Source organism: Onychostruthus taczanowskii, unplaced genomic scaffold, assembly GCF_017590055.1.
Source record: "Onychostruthus taczanowskii isolate IOZ18803 unplaced genomic scaffold, ASM1759005v1 scaffold10, whole genome shotgun sequence".
In the NCBI taxonomy this organism is placed as follows: Eukaryota; Metazoa; Chordata; class Aves; order Passeriformes; family Passeridae; genus Onychostruthus; species Onychostruthus taczanowskii.
The window spans coordinates 11,097,012-11,114,782 of NW_024496526.1; the positions used below are offsets into that span (position 1 = coordinate 11,097,012).

Here is a 17,771-nt window from a genome sequence, read left to right on the forward strand (position 1 = left end):
AGGTGTATTTAAAGCACAGTGAAGCACTGAAGTGAAAACAGCAATAACATAAACACTTGGAGGGTTCATGGAAGGAGAAGTAGCTTTACTTCCACGTCTCTTCAAAGTAAGAAAGTTAACGGTGAGGTTGTGTGGCTGCTTTGCAATTAAAACTAATTTTTTCATTTCACCTTTCACCTGACAGGTTTGCACTACAGAGGCTAAGGAACACATTGTCTTGATTTATATTAAACCTCTACATTTTCCTCAATTATTTTATGATGTAACCATTTTCCTTAAACTTATTCCTGCTACAGCTTTGCAACAGTAAGATATAAATAGCATAAAAAGCAGTATCCTAATTTTAGGCTGGTATCTTCTAGCTTTTTCATACCAGTAAGAAAAAATGATGGCTCTTGAGAACAGCGTTCTGCTCCGAAAGTGACAGGCTGCCCAAAAAAACCAGAGGAAAATCTAACTGACATTAAATAATTTGTTTGAGAATTTTCTAAAAATGCCTCAAAACCAGTTAAAATTAAATAATTTGAAGCAAATAATTAATTTTCCACAATGAAATTTCTATATGCTAGAACATCTGTCTCTTTGGCTTCATCTCAGACTAGCACAGGTGTCCCATGACTTTCAGATGTAAACCTCAAGCTTTTCTTACCTCTAAGATGAATAGCAAAACAGAAAATGCTCATTATTATCATTATTATTAGTGATATTTTGGTGACAGCAATGTACATACTCCATATTGTTGGGTGATAAGGCTGCTCCAGAGCCATTCAAGGAAATTAGAAACTGTTTCTTGGTGTAGTTACTCCTACTGAACAAAATAAGATGCTAGATTTCATTGTGCACTAGCTCAAAATTGCCACCATGTGGAGGGACAGCAACTTAATTTAGCATTATTTATACTGCATTGATATGGTTTTAATTGCATCTGTGCGATAGAATAACTGCTGTGCTGAAGCTCCTTTATCATTGCAAGCCTACAATTAATCTGAATTAGGCAGGCTATTACACCAGCAGTACTGTATATATAGTTGCAGTTGTGATAACATTTATTTTACAACGAGAAAAAAAATTAAATAGCTCATAAAACCTTTCGGCTGAGAGCTGGATAGTGAGCACCGCTGCCTGCCCATCCCTCCAGGAGCTGTGATGAACAGCCACTGCTCCAAAAGGAAGCTCTGACTGCCCAGCAGCTCTTTGATTCTGTAAAACACTCAATGGCAGGCCACCAAATACCAGAGAAAGCTTGGGAAAAGAAGTTAAACAGCAAAAAATGCCCCTCGTAGTCTTTGAGGAATTACCAGCCTGAAGTGGACTCTGTCCTGGGGACACAGCTGCAGACACAGCCCCTGGGAGCAGCGGTGCACAGGCAGGCTCCACGCAGGTGGAACACCTGCAGCCAGCATTCTCTCAGCTCCTTCAAGCTCATCTCAGTCATATCTGCACTGTTGAATGCAGGCAAGTAATACATCTTTTGAAAATCTTTTCTCCCTAATAAAACTATTGTTGTTTATTCAGATTCACAATTGCTAGCCCAATTTTGAAGACTTGCTTCAGTTCTTAGCATAACTCATTTCTCCATTTGAAACATTATTTTCTTAACAGTTTGAAGGGTGTAGAGAGAATATTATTAGTGAACCTGAACTCCCACATAGTCAGGTCATGATTATTTTTTTTAATTAGTAATCTTTAAATGATAACACTTTAAAAATGAATTTGAAAATGTAATTGAGCTTCTAATAGCTTCTACAGACAGCAATTAAAGAAATCTCATTTCTCTAAATTAAACATAATGAAATGTTTTTCAGGTTCAAATAAAAACTTGCAAACTGTGTTAAGATAGATATAATCCATATGAATACCTAATATTCAAAAGTGTGAAGTAAAAATCTCTGTCAATACCAAAATTAGAAAGAGTGGCACTGCTAAGCAAAACAAGGGAAAAAATATTCCTAAAACATCTTAGATTACGGTGGGTAATTATAATTTCAGCCCCTTTGCTACATGCTTTGTTTGTAAGGAGACTTGCCTTACATTAAAATTTCTAACTGCACATTAAGCTGTTTATTTTTTTTTATACAGGGTATATACAATATCTTCTTATTAGAAATGAAGTTTTATAAGCAAGGTAACTTGTTTACACAGAGCCTTGTCTATTTCAGCTGCAAACAAGCAAAAATCCCCAGTCTCTGTTTATGTTTCCCACTTGTTTGATTCCAGAAGTTTTATAATAATGGTGTTTGAACCATAAAACAGCACAAAGGAGTTTGTGTAGAGAACAACTGGCAAGAGGCAACCCACCTGGGCCAGCAAAGTGCCAGTGGTTTGATTCAGTGTCAGTTCTTTAATTCTTCAGTTTTCTATCAGATCTGCAATTCTCAAACATTCCCTGAAGGGATATCAAAGCAGCAACGCAGAAAACAGAAGGTAAAATGCTGTCTGGCAAAACAAAATCTCCAGCTCCCAGGAACAGAACTGAGGTTTTGGAACTTGAGTTTATCCTAAGAACAAAACTGTACCTGTGAATAAATAAAGCTGGCCCCAAAACATGAACTATAACACAGGTATAGCCTGCATTTGCACATCTAAATGCTCACAGACTGAGTTCAGAGCTGAACGTTCTACTGGTGACTGACTGCAGGCTTCCCAGCCACTTTCCATGGATTTACTTGAACAAACAGGCCACGGAATGAACTCCCCACTCACAAAGATGAGAAATAAATGAACTCAAAGATAAGAAATAAATGATCCAAGAAGGATCCAGGTTCAAGAACATGCCTGGTCTCATGGGACATTGTCTATATTTGGCAGGCAGAAACTCCTTCTTGGATCAGAAGTCTTGCAGCGAGAGCCAGAAGACTTGTGTGAAGTTCTCTCAAGTACATTACAAGTTCTTTGGACTTTCTGTGACCTACAGCAACAGCTGTGCTCTGTGTAGGTGCAAAACATGAGCCTCAGGCCACATGATTTAGGGTAATTTCCACACCTGCACTTGCTGAGATTACATTTAATTTTTGATGTGGCACTGGTTTCTTTCATAGCTAAGTAACAGGTATTTGCTGTCAGTTTGAAATTTCAGCCTAGACACAGACTTCAGGAGGAAGGAGTGAAGAGAATCCTCGAGGTCTGAAAACCAGGGTATCCCACAGCTAAGTTTACAAAAGTGTTTTTAAAAAGTCATGTATCTTCCACATCCTGTCTTCATTGTCTGTAGTATCTACAGAAGATAATTCCATGAATTGTGGCAAACAGTGGTCAGCTCAGACTCAGAAGACTTATTTAAATTTCTTTTAACCAAGTTTATTTTGATAAACCACAATGTAAACATTACCACAGCACAGTATTTTTTGCATACTTGTAGATGGCTATGAAGGCCAGACAATGGGAGAGAGAAGTGAATTGAAGGCTATGAACTCATGGACGTGCTGGACTTTGATTTCTCAAACACTGATGCCTGTCTATTTAAAAGAACTTGTTACAGTGGAAGCTGACTTAGGCAGGTCATGGGATACAGATGACATTATTGAGAGATGGAACTAGAAACAAGTTTCAACATGTTTCAAAAAGTAGCTTTGCAAAAATACTAGATATTTTAGAGAATTTAAACTGTGAAAGATGCATAGTAGCAGGACTACATGGGGTAAAAATATAGGTGATTTGTCTTAGAAGTAATAGCATTCTGTGGCAAAAGCTAATTGGCTGAAAAACATTTACAATGTATTGTAATCAGGAAATAGGTTGGCTTCTGATGGAATGGCATTGAGTTTTACACCTCTTATGTCTCACCCTTCATCGAGACTGATAATGGAATAAAATCTTTTAAAACACCTCTCAATTGCCCCACAGAATAGTGCCCAGCAGAAATAAAACACAATTTGTGAAAGGGGAGAAGAGAAGGGACAGGTAAAAAAGTCACAGAAAGGTGATGTGTCACTGATGCTATGCTTGCACACATGGGATGGATTTTAACCTATAGAATCCACACGAGGCAATGCAGTATTGCTGCTCCACTCCATGTGGAGGGGACACAGAGCCAGGGCAGGAGCCCAAGGAGGGCTCAGCCACCAGGCAGATCCAGCTGTGCTGGTAGCCAAGTCCCTGCCCCCGACTCATCCCTCCTGATCAGCAGCTGCAGGCCACCAGCCTCTCCAGCCAGCAGAGAATTGCTCAGCACAGGAACAAGGCTAGGCTTAGCTGAGCCCCCAGCAGGGCTTTGAAGTAAGCTGGGATGAAGCAGAAGAAGGAGCAGCAGCATAATCCCAGCCCACTCGGCCGGGGTGACAGGGTGGGCTCTTTGTGACCCCCAGCAGGGACACAGCCACGTCCTAAGTGCCTCCTGCTTATCTGCAGTGCCTGTGTGCCTGCCTCCTCTGTCACTGACCAACGTGGCCTTTAGATGATAGAAATGGTTTCTTTTCCAAAGGATGAATGCTCCCAGAACAAACAGGCACGGGGCTGAACCGAGCGTTTCCCGCTTGGATCTGCGCTAGTGAGATAGGAGTTAAGGCAGCAGGATAAAACCAGGAAAAAACACTTCTGAGAGTTTTATTTGGCTTGAACTGATTGGTCAGTGGAGCTCTGGTGCTCCAGGGAGCTCTGGGATTTACTCACAGGCTAAGGATAGTGTGTGGGTTTTTGCCCTGATGCTGGGGAGTGTTAAGGCTTCTTCACTTTCTGCACTTCTCATTCATGTATTTGTATTTCCTGCTAGTAAACAGGATGTCAAGGAGTTAATTGAAATAGATATAAGTTTAAAGAAAATTTATGAGGCTGAGAGAAGTAGAACTTAACCATGCCAGTCATGAGATGTGGCTCAGAAGAGTCAGCAGTGCCATCAGACCCCAATAGATCTGGGAGAAAACAATAATTTCATTTTCACACACACTCTTCTATTTGCCTTTCTCAGCTGACACATTCAACACCTCTGGCATCACTACTTTGCTGCCACCTTTCCATACAGCATTTCTTTTCCTCAGGCTCTTTACAGCATTCCTCATGAACATGTCAGATTTTATTACAGTTTTTCTGTGTCCACTTGTAGAGTCCATTTATGGTTGGTAAGGCACTGCAAAAAAGGTGCCTTATTTATTCAGCTGTTCCTTGCATTGATTCCAGAGTCCTACTGCTTTCATTTTCTGACAAATGTGTCTGTTTTCCATATTTACCCCTCTAGCACTGCAGGCACTGCCACAGGCAGCAGGGAAATGCTGTGGTTTTTCTGTTAGCTGGCACATCTTCTATGGTATTTTTAACAGAGCTGCCACTACAAAATCTTTGTAAGCGCTGACAACACACGCACTCAAAAGAACTGACTCAACTTTCAAAGGCCAGCCTGAGTTTGAAAGTCTGGTACCTGGAGAACAGGAGAAAAAATAAAAAAACCCAAGCAACTTTTCATGCAGTTTTTAATCCATTTGCTGGTAAAAATGAAATAACTAGAAGACTTTGTCTCCACCTGATATAATTTTGCACTATCACTTTTCAGTAATAGATCCATTTGAATTTCTGTTTGTCTTTCCAGAGACCAAATTCGGCTCAACTCTAAGTGCCAGCCTTTAGAGGCTCTACTCCTTTAGTCCCCTTTCTTACTAGAATAAGTAAGTAGCTGGATACACTTGTACAGCTGAAGGTCAGAAACAGATATAAAAACTCTGACACTTACTTCTCTGGTCTTCATTACCACATTAATCTTTTCATGCAGGATATATCTGTTTTATTGGATTTAACCCTAATTTATCCTCATCTATTAACTGCACATAGTCATATACACATCTCATTTAAGACATAAAATAACAATCTGACTTTTTTCAACTTAATAGTGAGTGTTGACAATTTGCAGTGTTAGCTAGATATTCCTGAAGAGAAAAAAAAGTAAATATGTTTCCTTTTCTACAGAAAAAACTAACTACTAGAACCAAGTAGTGCAGGTCTACCCTCTTCTGCCACTTCCACCTTCAGCACATAGTTGAAAAAAATCAACAGCTATTAGACTGAGCAGAAGTTCTGCTCCTGGACAATAAAACACATAATCACATAATTAAAACTCAGGACTTGGCATGAACATTTTCTACCATGTAGGACACTGAAAAAAGTGTCAGGAAAGTAATTCTGAATTTTTTTAGTACATTTTGCCAGCACACGAAATTTTCAGATCATTTCCACATGTAGATCCCTTGTTTTCACTGGGGCAGAAGCTTTAAAAGCAGGAGAGAGACCCCTTTGCCCTGAATCAGGGCAGCTCAGTGAGGCTTTAGAGGTTTCCTGAATCCCAGCCATGCCAGTTTAGGTATGAAGGAGAATGAAGAGTGGGTTAGAAAACTCTTTGTAATTATATAGTCTTTCAGTTTTGGCAAGAAATAAATTCTGCTGCACATTTACAGAACAGGAAATATGCACTTCCCCAGTGCTTCTGGGGACTCCTGCAATATATTACTAAAACAAACAACTCCTGTCACTCACTCAAGCCATCAAGTTTGACATCAAATTCAATACAGGAGAATTATGAACAAACTTGTCTAAATGGGGCTGAGAAGAACCACCCACACTGCAAATGATCTCGCAAGCAGAGCTGGGTTCCTGGGAATCAGGTGCACAAGGGCTTGGTTCAGCTTCAGCTCTGTGGGTTTATGGGGACCAATGCCACGGAGCACTGCTGGTCCTGCTCCTGTTCCTGCTCCTGCCCAGGCATCGAGCTGTAAAAGCCAGTGGTTACATGAAGAGAGCAAAACTAAGAAAAGTTTCTCCTTCCTGTCTCCCTTTACACATTAAACACATTTCCAGAGCTGATATTCTTGTTTCTTGTGGTTCACAAGAGTATTTCTGCTCACCTGCTCATGCTCCTTCTCAAGCTCTTCCTTCTGATGAGTGTTAGATCACTTGCAGTCTTCACACCTTCACTTCCACTTATCTCCTCCCACCTACTTGTGAACAGGTTTCCCTTATCCACTGATGGAAGATACAAGCACTGGAAACCTGCCTTTAGACTATGAGAGCTGGCAACTCTCAAAGGCTACTTTTAGTATGAAAATGATTTTCAACTTCTCACTCAGTGCATGTATTTTCTGACGATATCTCCTACATCACAGGTTTTCCCTTTTTAGGTGGTTAATTATGAATGACATCAGGAAGCAGTAAGTAACTCAAGATTTCCAACACGCACCTGGAAATTCTGACCTGCTCCTCTAGAGACACCCATGGAAAAAGCTTCTTAAATGGAAAACTGTGCCAGCCACTGCCACAGGGCACTTTTTAATACTTACCACCAGGAAGAGGAGGTTCCCAAGAGATAATGATTTTTCCCCAACACTCAGAAAGTATTTCTGAATAAGCAATGTCACTAGGGATGCCAATCACAATGTGCATCATAAAGATGTAATTACACAATGACAGTGGTGTGAACGGCACACACTGAGCCAAATCCCCTCTCACTATTCATTGCAAGCCCCTGGGCTGTGACTGTTCATGGCACACCAACACTCCAGGATCCAAGCATCAGCCAGCACTATTTAGAAGACCCTGCCTCTTCTCCATAGAGTTCACTACCACACAGGCAAACAGACAAACAGCAGAAGGGTCAGAACAAAGCTTGTTTTGCCAATTAGATCAGAAATTTAATATTTTCCAAGATTATAAAGGATTTAGGAGGCAAAGGTAATTACAGGCCTTGTAGGACACCAAAGTTAAAGTACATGACCATTAACGAATGTAGTGAAGAAGAGTTTTAAGCACCTGATTATTTACAGTCACACAGCAAGGTACTGCAAGGAAGGCACAACTTTTCCACGTAGTTTGGAGAAGGAAGAAAAGCCACTTCAGAGCCAGGTAAGGCCCTGCACCAGGCCTGGCACTTTCATTAATTTTCAGACTAACTACAGAGTGCATCATGCCAAGTGGTATGGAAATAACATAATCCAAACATCACAGTCATTCCCACTGTCTAGACAGTCTCCTCTTGCAGGACATGCAAGCAAGTCTGATCACCAGCTCCAGACTTGGAAAACTGTGTCATGAGGTCTTCATTATGAAAGATCCCGTAGAATATCAAAAGATGCCTTATCACAATGCAATGGACATGGAGCCAAAACAAACAGAAAGTATGGAAAAGCAAATTCCTGACAAAGCAAAAGCTGAATGAAAGTTTATGAGAACTGGACTTTGGAGGGAAATGACAGGAAGAATCACAGTTGCCCAAATTATGTGAATCTGTACAAAGCTAAATAGATTTAGTACAAGACATTACTTCCTTACTACATTTTAATATTTCTTTTAAATCTTGGAGAGAAGTTGCAGAGAGATGTGATTATGCTCTGCCAAGAGAAAATCAACAAAAAAGCTCTTGGGACTTAATGGCACAAAGAATATTGTCCAAAATATAAAGCCCAAATCTTTTTCAGATGAGCTGTAAATAGTTTTCCTGTCTGCTTGCAAAGTGTTCAGTGGTCAGAAATGGCCCAAGAGTTTTCCCCAGTTTCTGCTGTCTCTCATTTATTCACCCTCAGCAGATTATTTTCTATATACCTATGTTGTGTCACTGCCCAGAGGGAGCTGACAAGCCAGCAGAACCTTACCCCGCTCTCCTGGTGCTGTGGAGCAGCTATGGATCAGGGCTCCATAGGCTGGATGCTGAACAAAGACTTGTTGCAGTAGGCAGTTTGCACTCTCACATGCAATTTAAAGCACTGCTTGAGCTGACTCGTTTCAAGGGTCAGCACTGACTTCACAGAACAAGCTCCAAGAACACTGCATGAATTTAAATAATTGAGAAATTATTAGAAGCAGCACAACTGAGAGACTCTTGCTATAAAAATTTTGTCCTTCCTTGTACAGGAACTTTCTCTCCCTCCTGGTAACCTTTTCTGCCCCATGCAGGGAAAAAAAATCAAAACCTTTAATTTAAAAAAAAAAAAAAGCTTAAAAATAAGTTTTAAGAAGATAAATTAATGGATTTTTCTCTGTTCCTCAAATTAACAACAGAAACACACCTTTTACAGAAGCAATCACTGGTATTATAAATTCTACAGTAATAGTTTAACTACTGGCCACCAAAAACTAAACCAAACAAACCAAGCCCAACAAAAAACTAGCAATTTCTTTTATTTTGTGTAACACACTAATTTCCCCAGGTACTTCAAGAACAAAGTTGCAGCACCAAGTACACCACAGCAGTTTCACTACTATTAATCTGTATCAATTTACCTTCCCAGTTTGCATAAAATTAAAACTGTTGGCCCAGTGCACACATTCACCTTTCCTCTTCCTCATCCTTAGATGTTGTGACTAATTCAGTTCTACCTGAGATCCCTTTTTTGCTTGAGCTAAAACCAGACCAGAAATGTTCTGCCTTTTCAGCTGGCAGATTGGTGGCCCTATTCAGGTCACCCTTGCAAAAATATTAATCCAGCGAGTGTGTGGCTTACTTGAGTCAACTCCTGCCATTGCCTGGAGGAGCTCAGGATTGCAGAGCTTAACCTTTGATATGAAAATGTCTGCAATTCACTGTTATTAGTGCATGGGCACATCACTCCCATTAGGCAGTGAGGTATTGCCTAGAGCAGGATCCATCTGCTTCCAGTCATAAAGCAGGATTTGCTTCACGCTGGAGCCAACTGCCACTCCAATACTCCGTACACCCATGGATGCTATGAGACTGCCCGTGCCCTTTCTGCACTTGCACATCCCCTGCCTTTGTTATCTAGAAATGGCAATTTCTACTGGAGGGCACTTTAGCCAACATGACATGCTTTCTACAGATTGCCTCTGTTGTACTTTCAGACCTTATATAAATGTATTTTGATGCCGTATTTTTTTTCCTCCCGTGTTCAGTGATTTTTACATAACTCTGTTTGACTTTTTTTTTCACGTTGACTAAACACTTGCTGAAGAGAGAGACACCACTTCGGTGAGTTCCAGCTGAAGGGGAAAAGCTTATTTCTGCTCCTCTGGATGCAGTGCTGGTCCTTCCGTGCCGGTGATCACGGCAAAAGCCACGGATGCTACGGGCGGATGGAGCATCGCTGCCTTTGGAGCGGCGAGTTCCCAGCGCAGCCCGGGAATTCCAGGGGCGCCTTTCCCGTGGCTGCAGCGCCCTCTCCTGGCGGGACCGGGGAGCGCCAATTGCTGGCAATCCACGGCAATCCACAGCAATCCCTGGCAATCCCTGGCAGTCCCTGGCAATCCACAGCAATCTGCGGCAATCCCTGGCAATCCGTGGCAATCTCTGGCAATGTGCAGCAATCCCTGGCAATTCCTCGCCACCTCGGAGCCAGCTCCATCAACAGTGCTCTGGAAGACATCCCCTGCCCCAGAACCACCTTTGCTTTGAACAGCAGTCTATTCTGAGCACAGGCAATTGGGTTCTGTTGGAAAATGACTGCTATCATAGAGAACACCTAAATCATAGAGAACACCTAAATTCATAATACCTTTAAAACACAGAATTTCAAAGTATCCATGTATTTGCAAATTACAAGCAAACAACAAAAGGTACCCAGGTGTTGCCACATTCTTTTCATAGAGAAAAGCAAGGCACAATTGTTCCCAAGAATATTTCTGGGATTCGCATTCTCTGAGCCTCAAAAAGGGAAAACACAATTCTTATCACTTGCTGTGCCTGTGTTGTGCCAAAGTAGAATGCAATATGGAGATTGTTTATCCACAGTGAGGATGTTTGGTTTCCTTGGCCTATTAGGGCCAAGAGTGTGTGTGTGTCAGACTGTCACGAGAGAGTCACGGGACAGTCACAAGAGTCAGATGATGAGTGTAGTTCTGTGCAGTTCTGTGCAGAGTGAGTGCATGGTAGATTCAGTTTAGATGAAATGTATATAGTCTAGTATAATAAAGTAATTAATTAGCCTTCTAATAAGATGGAGTCAGATGCATCATTCTCTCTCCCTCTCCAACACTGGAGTTGCCTTTGATTTGTAATACCCAGGACATAAGGTTTTATTTTAAAACCACTGAAGATAAAACTGCAAAGTTGTGAATGAGGACGTTTGGCCTAATGAAGTATGAAAAACTAATGAGGTCCAGCAGGATTAAACCAGGCTTGTAAAGAATTTCAATTCTTTACAATGATTCAATCAATAATCACTATTGATGCTAAAACTGCTACTAATGTCACCGAGTTTCCATGAGGGCTGTATGATGAAGTTTCTAAGAAAAAGGAGCCAGACAGCAGGGCTATCTGTGCATAAATACACAGCTTCACAGAGAGGGCAGCACAAGGATCAGATTGCTTCTTTCTGGCTTAGGATATTGTGTATTCAATGACACATTTCAAAACAGCTACTTTGCCTCTCTCTCTCTCTGCTACTACTTTCTAATTAAAGCACAGATAGATACTTTCCTAGAACATAAGGACCTAGAAGGTGGGAAAGAACATTTAGCCTTTCATACCTCATCTTTAACACTTCATTTATTGCTAAATATCCTCTATTTTTACATGACCCGGGTGCTTCTGCATCAGCAGCCTTCCCCACGGCTGGAGGGGACGGCAGGATTCATCACGCCGGTGACAGCGAGCGCCTCTGCGCTCGTGGCAGGACATTGTGCTGCCATCTGCAACACCCTGGCTCGAGAGCAACCTGAGCATTCCCCTCCTCGCTAAAAGCCTGGCACGCAGTGCAGATGTTGGGAGCTGGGGCTCTGAGCACGCTGACCCTGCAGCTGGTTAATGGGGCAGCAGCAACGTCAGCTGTGGAGCTGACCACAGTGCCGGGGCATGACCTGAGCCTCAGTGCCCTGGAAGAGCTGAGCACCAGGAGAGGTAAATGCAGCTCCCAGGAGAGGCACAATTTCCTACAATCACTGCCTCTCTAACTGTGCATTTTCAGCTTCCTACAAGGAATTTAAAAAAAGATATATTTTGCTTTCTATCTTCATTTCACTCAGCTCAACACAGCACCATCAAGCTGGGATAAGGTCTCTTTCTTCTCAACAAAAACTAGCATCCATGCTAAAAGCCAGAACTGGAGTAAAGAGCAAACGACTGAAAATACATACAAACCCCTGGGTAATCTGGGAAAGCTGAGAATACATTCAAACTCTCAGCTGACTTTAATGCAATTTCAGTCAAGACCTTTTCTGCACTTCAACACATCCATCTCCACGTGAACACTCCAGTTTGGCAGTGCTTGATGAGAAGAGGCAGATCTTCTCAAAGCTGATTACCATTTACGTTTCAATCTGGCAACAAGAGTGGCTTGCACTTCTCATGGTTTTTGAAGAGACTGTTACATGTATCTAAATCCACTACATCTAAGAAAGTTGTAACAAACAGAAGTGACTCAGTTCCTTATAATAATGGGACAAGTTACTGACTGCGAGTTTTTTTAAGCCTTTTTTATTTCTTCCACTCTTTATTTAAAAACCTGCAGTCTCCACTGTTTTACTGCAAAAACTGTTTGTAAAGCAAGAATTGTGCTGATCACATCAAAACTCATTAATATAACTTGTTTTTCCATTATTAGCACCATCTGATCCTGTTGAAAGCCTTAACCACGGCTTTAATTTTTCCACAGAGAGCTTTAAATTAATTAGTGGTTTACATGCTAACAAAGAATCTGATACATTCATAAATCAATCTAATGCAGAAGGATTACCGGAGGGTGGAAACCTATTCAGTGGGGAGCTCACATTCACTTAACATGGTGTGTTTTCAACAAAAGGGTGCAGGTGTGGAATAGACGGGCACCAGGAAGAGCCCATGATAATCACTTTGCATCACTTAAAGGCGCAGCAGGACACATGGTAAATCAGAGCCTAGGGCCCACCCTAAGTGAAACCCATGTAGATATAAAAGGCAGTAGCAGCCCACTTTAACCTTCACAGCTAAATTGCCAGAGTAGTACAATTTCTTTTATGTAGGTTACAGGCCACTGAACTAATGGAAAACAGAGTTGCACTAAAGGACTTGGATGGAAGAACAAACCAACAACACTGTATAGCAGAGATACAAATAAAGGTATTAAATAAAAAATGTAACTTTTTTTCTCGGTAATAACTTTATTCAAGTTATCAAAACATAATGTAATTGTATATACTTTTGGTTCATTTAGGCTTTTAAACTATTTTCTGCTAAAACAACACTCTGCCACAAGAACTCTACTGCTTCTCATCCTGATTTTTTAAGTTTTTCTAAGCCTTCTGATGTTTACATTCTTGTAACAAACTTTCTCACACACTTTATGTAAATAATTTATTGTTTTGCATTCTTTTATGGAGGAAGAGAAATTTGATGGACTGTTGGTTTGTCCAGTGTCCTGGAGAGGTGGCATTGTCACCCTCCAATCCACTGTCACTTTTGGAAATCTATAAATATTACAGTCAGAAATTAATAGTGCTCTTTTTAATCTCAGGAAAGCTGCATGTCCATGTTGTGTTATTTTGTGTCCTATAGCGACACTGTTAAAGTGTGGCAACACTTTTCTCATATTTTTCCTAACCTGGCACTGTTCACTATTAAGAAAATTTCACAATGAACACTTTTCCTGGTCATGTTTTCTGTCCAAAGGTGCAAATTCATGCACTTCAAAGATATAAAAAATACTTTGATGACTAATGTAGCTTTCAGTCTTCAGTATGCTTTGAAATAAACTTGTGATTTGCTTTGAAAGCTGCTTATTTTAAAAATGGGATCTCTGTCACTACAGACACCTGCACAGTCCCCATCAAATGCGGTGAGAAGTGTACACAGATTAACTGATCATCTCAATTTCCTTTACAAGAAGTCATCCTTGATGAGTCAGAAGAGACATGACTAAGAAAATTGTGAACATGCACACTACGAAATAAAAGACCATGAGTGCCAGGAAGAGCCAAACAACCCTGGGTCAGTGCTGCTGTAACTTTCAAGGCATGGATTTGCAGTAATTCCACGTTTTGATAGTGAACAATCAATATTTACTGATGGTGGTTCATAAAATAAAGAAACTTGAGCAATTGTCAGGTATTCAGCCTGAATTATTCAGTTCACAATTAAAGTAAATCATAAATCCACATCATCCAATATATGAGATATCAGATTTTCCATACAAACATGTGGAAAAAACATATTACAAGATTACTTGCAAGGTTTTGATGATAAACATTTGTCCTGAAATGAAGTGTCTTCATTTCATCTTCTGTAGTACTTTCCAGTAACAAATCAGTCAGGAAAACCGTAACTCTGGGACATACCAAAAACCCAATTATTTGGGGAGCACTGTGGGTCCCACACACTGGTACCACAAAGCACACACCAACCGATCTTCAGCCTCAGGAAAACCTCTCCTTGTGTACATCCTTTCCATCATCACTCACCAGATGTTTACAGATGCACTGACCCATTTTGTGAGCAAAGCCACCCCAGTGGAAGCAGCTTCTACAGCACATGCTTTGTGTTTATTAGTCCCTGGTTTTATGTACGTGTCCACCTTGGTTCCTGGGTGCTGGGTGAACTCAAGTGGGAAGGACAGGGAAAACCCACAGCACCATGTCCTTCCATCCCCCTCAGGGACAGGGCACATGTTCCCTGACTCTGCTCACCCTTACAGTGAGCCTTACAAACACCCTTTCAAACACACACCCTTATGTGTTTTACATAAACTGGTCAGTTCTTACCCTCCTGACCTATCTGTGACAGCAAAACCCGAACAATTGTTTTTTTAAAGAAGCAGAAAATGCTAGCGGGTATTACATGAGGTGCCAACCTGCCAAAGGCTTGTGTGATGCCCTGCATGGCTCCCAGGATGCAGGGCAGCTCCCGTGCTCCCTGCCTTGCTCCACACTGCAAGAAATGCCCTCCATGAGACCGAGCGAGGCACCAGAGGTGCCACTAAAGGTGCCACGTGCTGTCACCTGCGCCCTTCCCAAGTGAAGGAGCTGGTTCCAAGAAAACCTCCATGCCAATCTAACCAGCACAACAAACAAAAAGAAAATGGGAGCGAGTACAGGCGATTAGCTAATTAGCGATTAAATAAAGCCGTGGCCTGTCGCTGGCAGGGAGGCTGCGGGGGTGCCATCGCTTTGATCCCGAGCTGCAGCCGTGACAGCACAGCCAGGCCCTGGGGCGCCCTGGGGCTGGCTGGTGGCCCTGCCCAGCCTGCTGGCCCCAGGGGATGTCCCTCACACCAAAAAGAGCAGCACATGGGCCTGGTGGCCTGCTGGCCCCGGGGGATGTCCATCACTCCAAAAAGAGCAGCACATGGGCTGGGCACCCCACGGGCCGGCTGCTGGCAGCCAGTGCTGCTCAGGAGGGAACCAAGGGCTTGCCAAGGGCTTGCTCGCCCAGAATCCCTCGCCAAAATTTCGCTACCAGCGTTTGTAAAGTGTTTGCTCCAAAGCCAGGATGCGCAGCCGGCTCCTCGCCCTGGGAACGCAGCTCCACGACTTTCTTAATCCCTGGCCTCCCCTGGGCTCAAATGCTCTAGCCCTTGGACCCTTGCTGCTCTCACACTGCTCACAGCCCCGCAAGTTCATTAATGTTAATTAATGACTGCTGTGTTTCATATTAAAATCACCAGCTCTGAGACACAAAGAACTTTCCATACATCAACTGCTTCAAAGCAATCGTCTCTACAGGCGTGCTGGCTCTCGGCTCTAGTTCAGGATAATTGTGCATATTACCCCTCAGGGAAGAGGGAAAAAATTACTCAGTGTTTACCTTGGGGGAAGACTGCACCCCTGGAGAGCTACCTGTCAGTTCCTAATGGGTTACAACACTTGGCCTCTCAGCAAATTATACAAAATTACACCCTGGTTAGCGGAGAGAAGTGATCCACAAACCCATAGTGAAAGGCATAAGAGGTGTTTGACAGGCAAGAGAAGAGACCACAATGTGGGTGTACATACCAAAAGCCTTACAGCTCTAGAAGGTTAATCGGTATTGCTCATTTCATATAGCCTTGGATTATCCCACTAAGTATATTTTACACTCAATATATTATATTACTGCTATGCCTCCAAGGGAATGCTAGTTAAAAAAAAAAAAAAAAAAAAAAAAAAAAAAAAAAAAAAATATTTAAAAAAGAAATATTTCAAATAGAGTAAACAGCTCTTCCCAGATTTTGACATTTATTTACACTGAAAACTAAAATGCAATTGCAAATCCAGTGCCTGATCTTTGCCATTCTTCCTCAGGCAAAATTCCTCCCGGAGGCAGCAGGAGTTTTATCTCAGTCACAGACTCTTAGAATGCAACTTTACCTGATAAAAGTTTGTACCTCAGTTCCTCCAGGACTTCTGTGCCCATTCTCACACATTATCCACAGGCAAGGCTTCCCAACTGCTTAAACCCCATCTCAAAGTCTCCTTGTGGCCAGCCCAGCCACGCTGCAGACCCCAAGGGCAGGATGGTGGTGTTGGGATGGGAGAGGGCAGTGGGTCCCAAAACTGGGCACATCTGGGGCCATGGTGAGAGCAATAAAACACAGCTGCTTCTCCCACCTGTCACTTAGGTCCCTCCAAACCTCATCTCACTGTGTCAATCATTAAAGGTTTATAAATGGCACTCGCTGGAGGCAGATGGGATTTTAAGCACCCTGCATCACACAGTTCACAGAGCATCCCCTCCCCAGAGACCTGCTACAGCTGCTCCCCACTAAGTTAAACAAACTTGGGACCACCAAAGTCTCACAGCCAACTGTGCAACTCACTCAGATCAGTGGCACTTCCACGTATGTTCAAGGGGATAGCTTGGGTTTTAAGGTTTTTGAACAAGTCGGATTTATCCCATGGAAGCTTAAGACATTTTATCTGAAGACAGGGACAAACAAACTCCTTAACAGATGGAAACAGTTCCTCAGATATTAAGTAATTAAGCACACTCAGCACATGTTGGCTCCCAAAGAAAATTGTTTTGAAGAGATAAGGCACTCTATAAATTGAGGTTTGTGGTCAACTAAAAATCTGACATTTCATCTTTTGCTCACAAGGCAAATCTCATGAATTGGTACATGAAAAATGAAGATACAAGAAGCATTACATGATTTACAAAATTATCAGATTGACAGGTTTTTCTAAGCTTCCATGCCTGTGTTCTTTCATTTTCCTGTGGTTGGCTAAGATTTAACAGGCAAGTAAATCTACTGCTTTTTGATCTGAAATTGCCTTTCTGTGCTTGCCTTGCTTCTAATTCCAGTGAGGAACGGAAGCAGCTTTTCTCTCCCATGGCTTTTCCAAGGAAGCCAAGCTTTGAGTTTCCTTACATTTATGAACACATAAATTGGCAACACTTTGCTGTGTCCAGGACAGCCTGGACGCTCTGGTGACCACCTTCATCCAGACCAAAGGTGCCTGAGTAAGACAAGGATTGCAAAGCAGTGAGCAGGCACAGCTTACCATGGCTCCTTCGCTCTTACTCTGGGCAACTTCCCGCTGCAGCCGAGCCACACACAGCTTCTCCCTGAGGAAAGAAAAGCCTGTGAGTAGCAGTTCATCCTCTCCTGGCTCCCCCATCGGGGCAGCATTCCTGCACATCGCTGGAGTAACCCCGGCAGGCCCCGCTCACCTCCCTGGGCTCCCCTGCAGTATTTGGTGGTTGTGTTATTATTTCATTTCCTGGCAGTCTGACAGAGCTGTCAATAAATCAGCTGAATCCAAACATCATTTGCTTCATTCAAACAACAAAGTAGCTCATCATGCCAGTGATATGGAAACAGACTGTGCAAATCAGATTGTGTTATTTATTTTCCTATAGCCCTGCACATCAGCTTTATTCTGCACCATATTAACACATGCCAGAAGGCTGCTGCATCATCAATAAGTATATGCATAAAATTGAAATGAAAACCAACTAT

At 42.1% G+C, this 17,771-nt stretch overlaps 1 protein-coding gene across 1 annotated transcript in view; it reads right to left on the reverse strand.

The window, feature by feature from the left end:
* The window catches only part of NCKAP5 (NCK associated protein 5), a 354,576-nt gene that overhangs the window by 180,675 nt on the left and 156,130 nt on the right, over nt 1-17,771 (reverse strand). Inside the window, exon 4 of the mRNA XM_041406435.1 lies at nt 17,314-17,373. Coding sequence (XP_041262369.1) covers nt 17,314-17,373 — 60 coding nt within the window. The remainder of the gene's footprint in view (nt 1-17,313; nt 17,374-17,771) is intronic.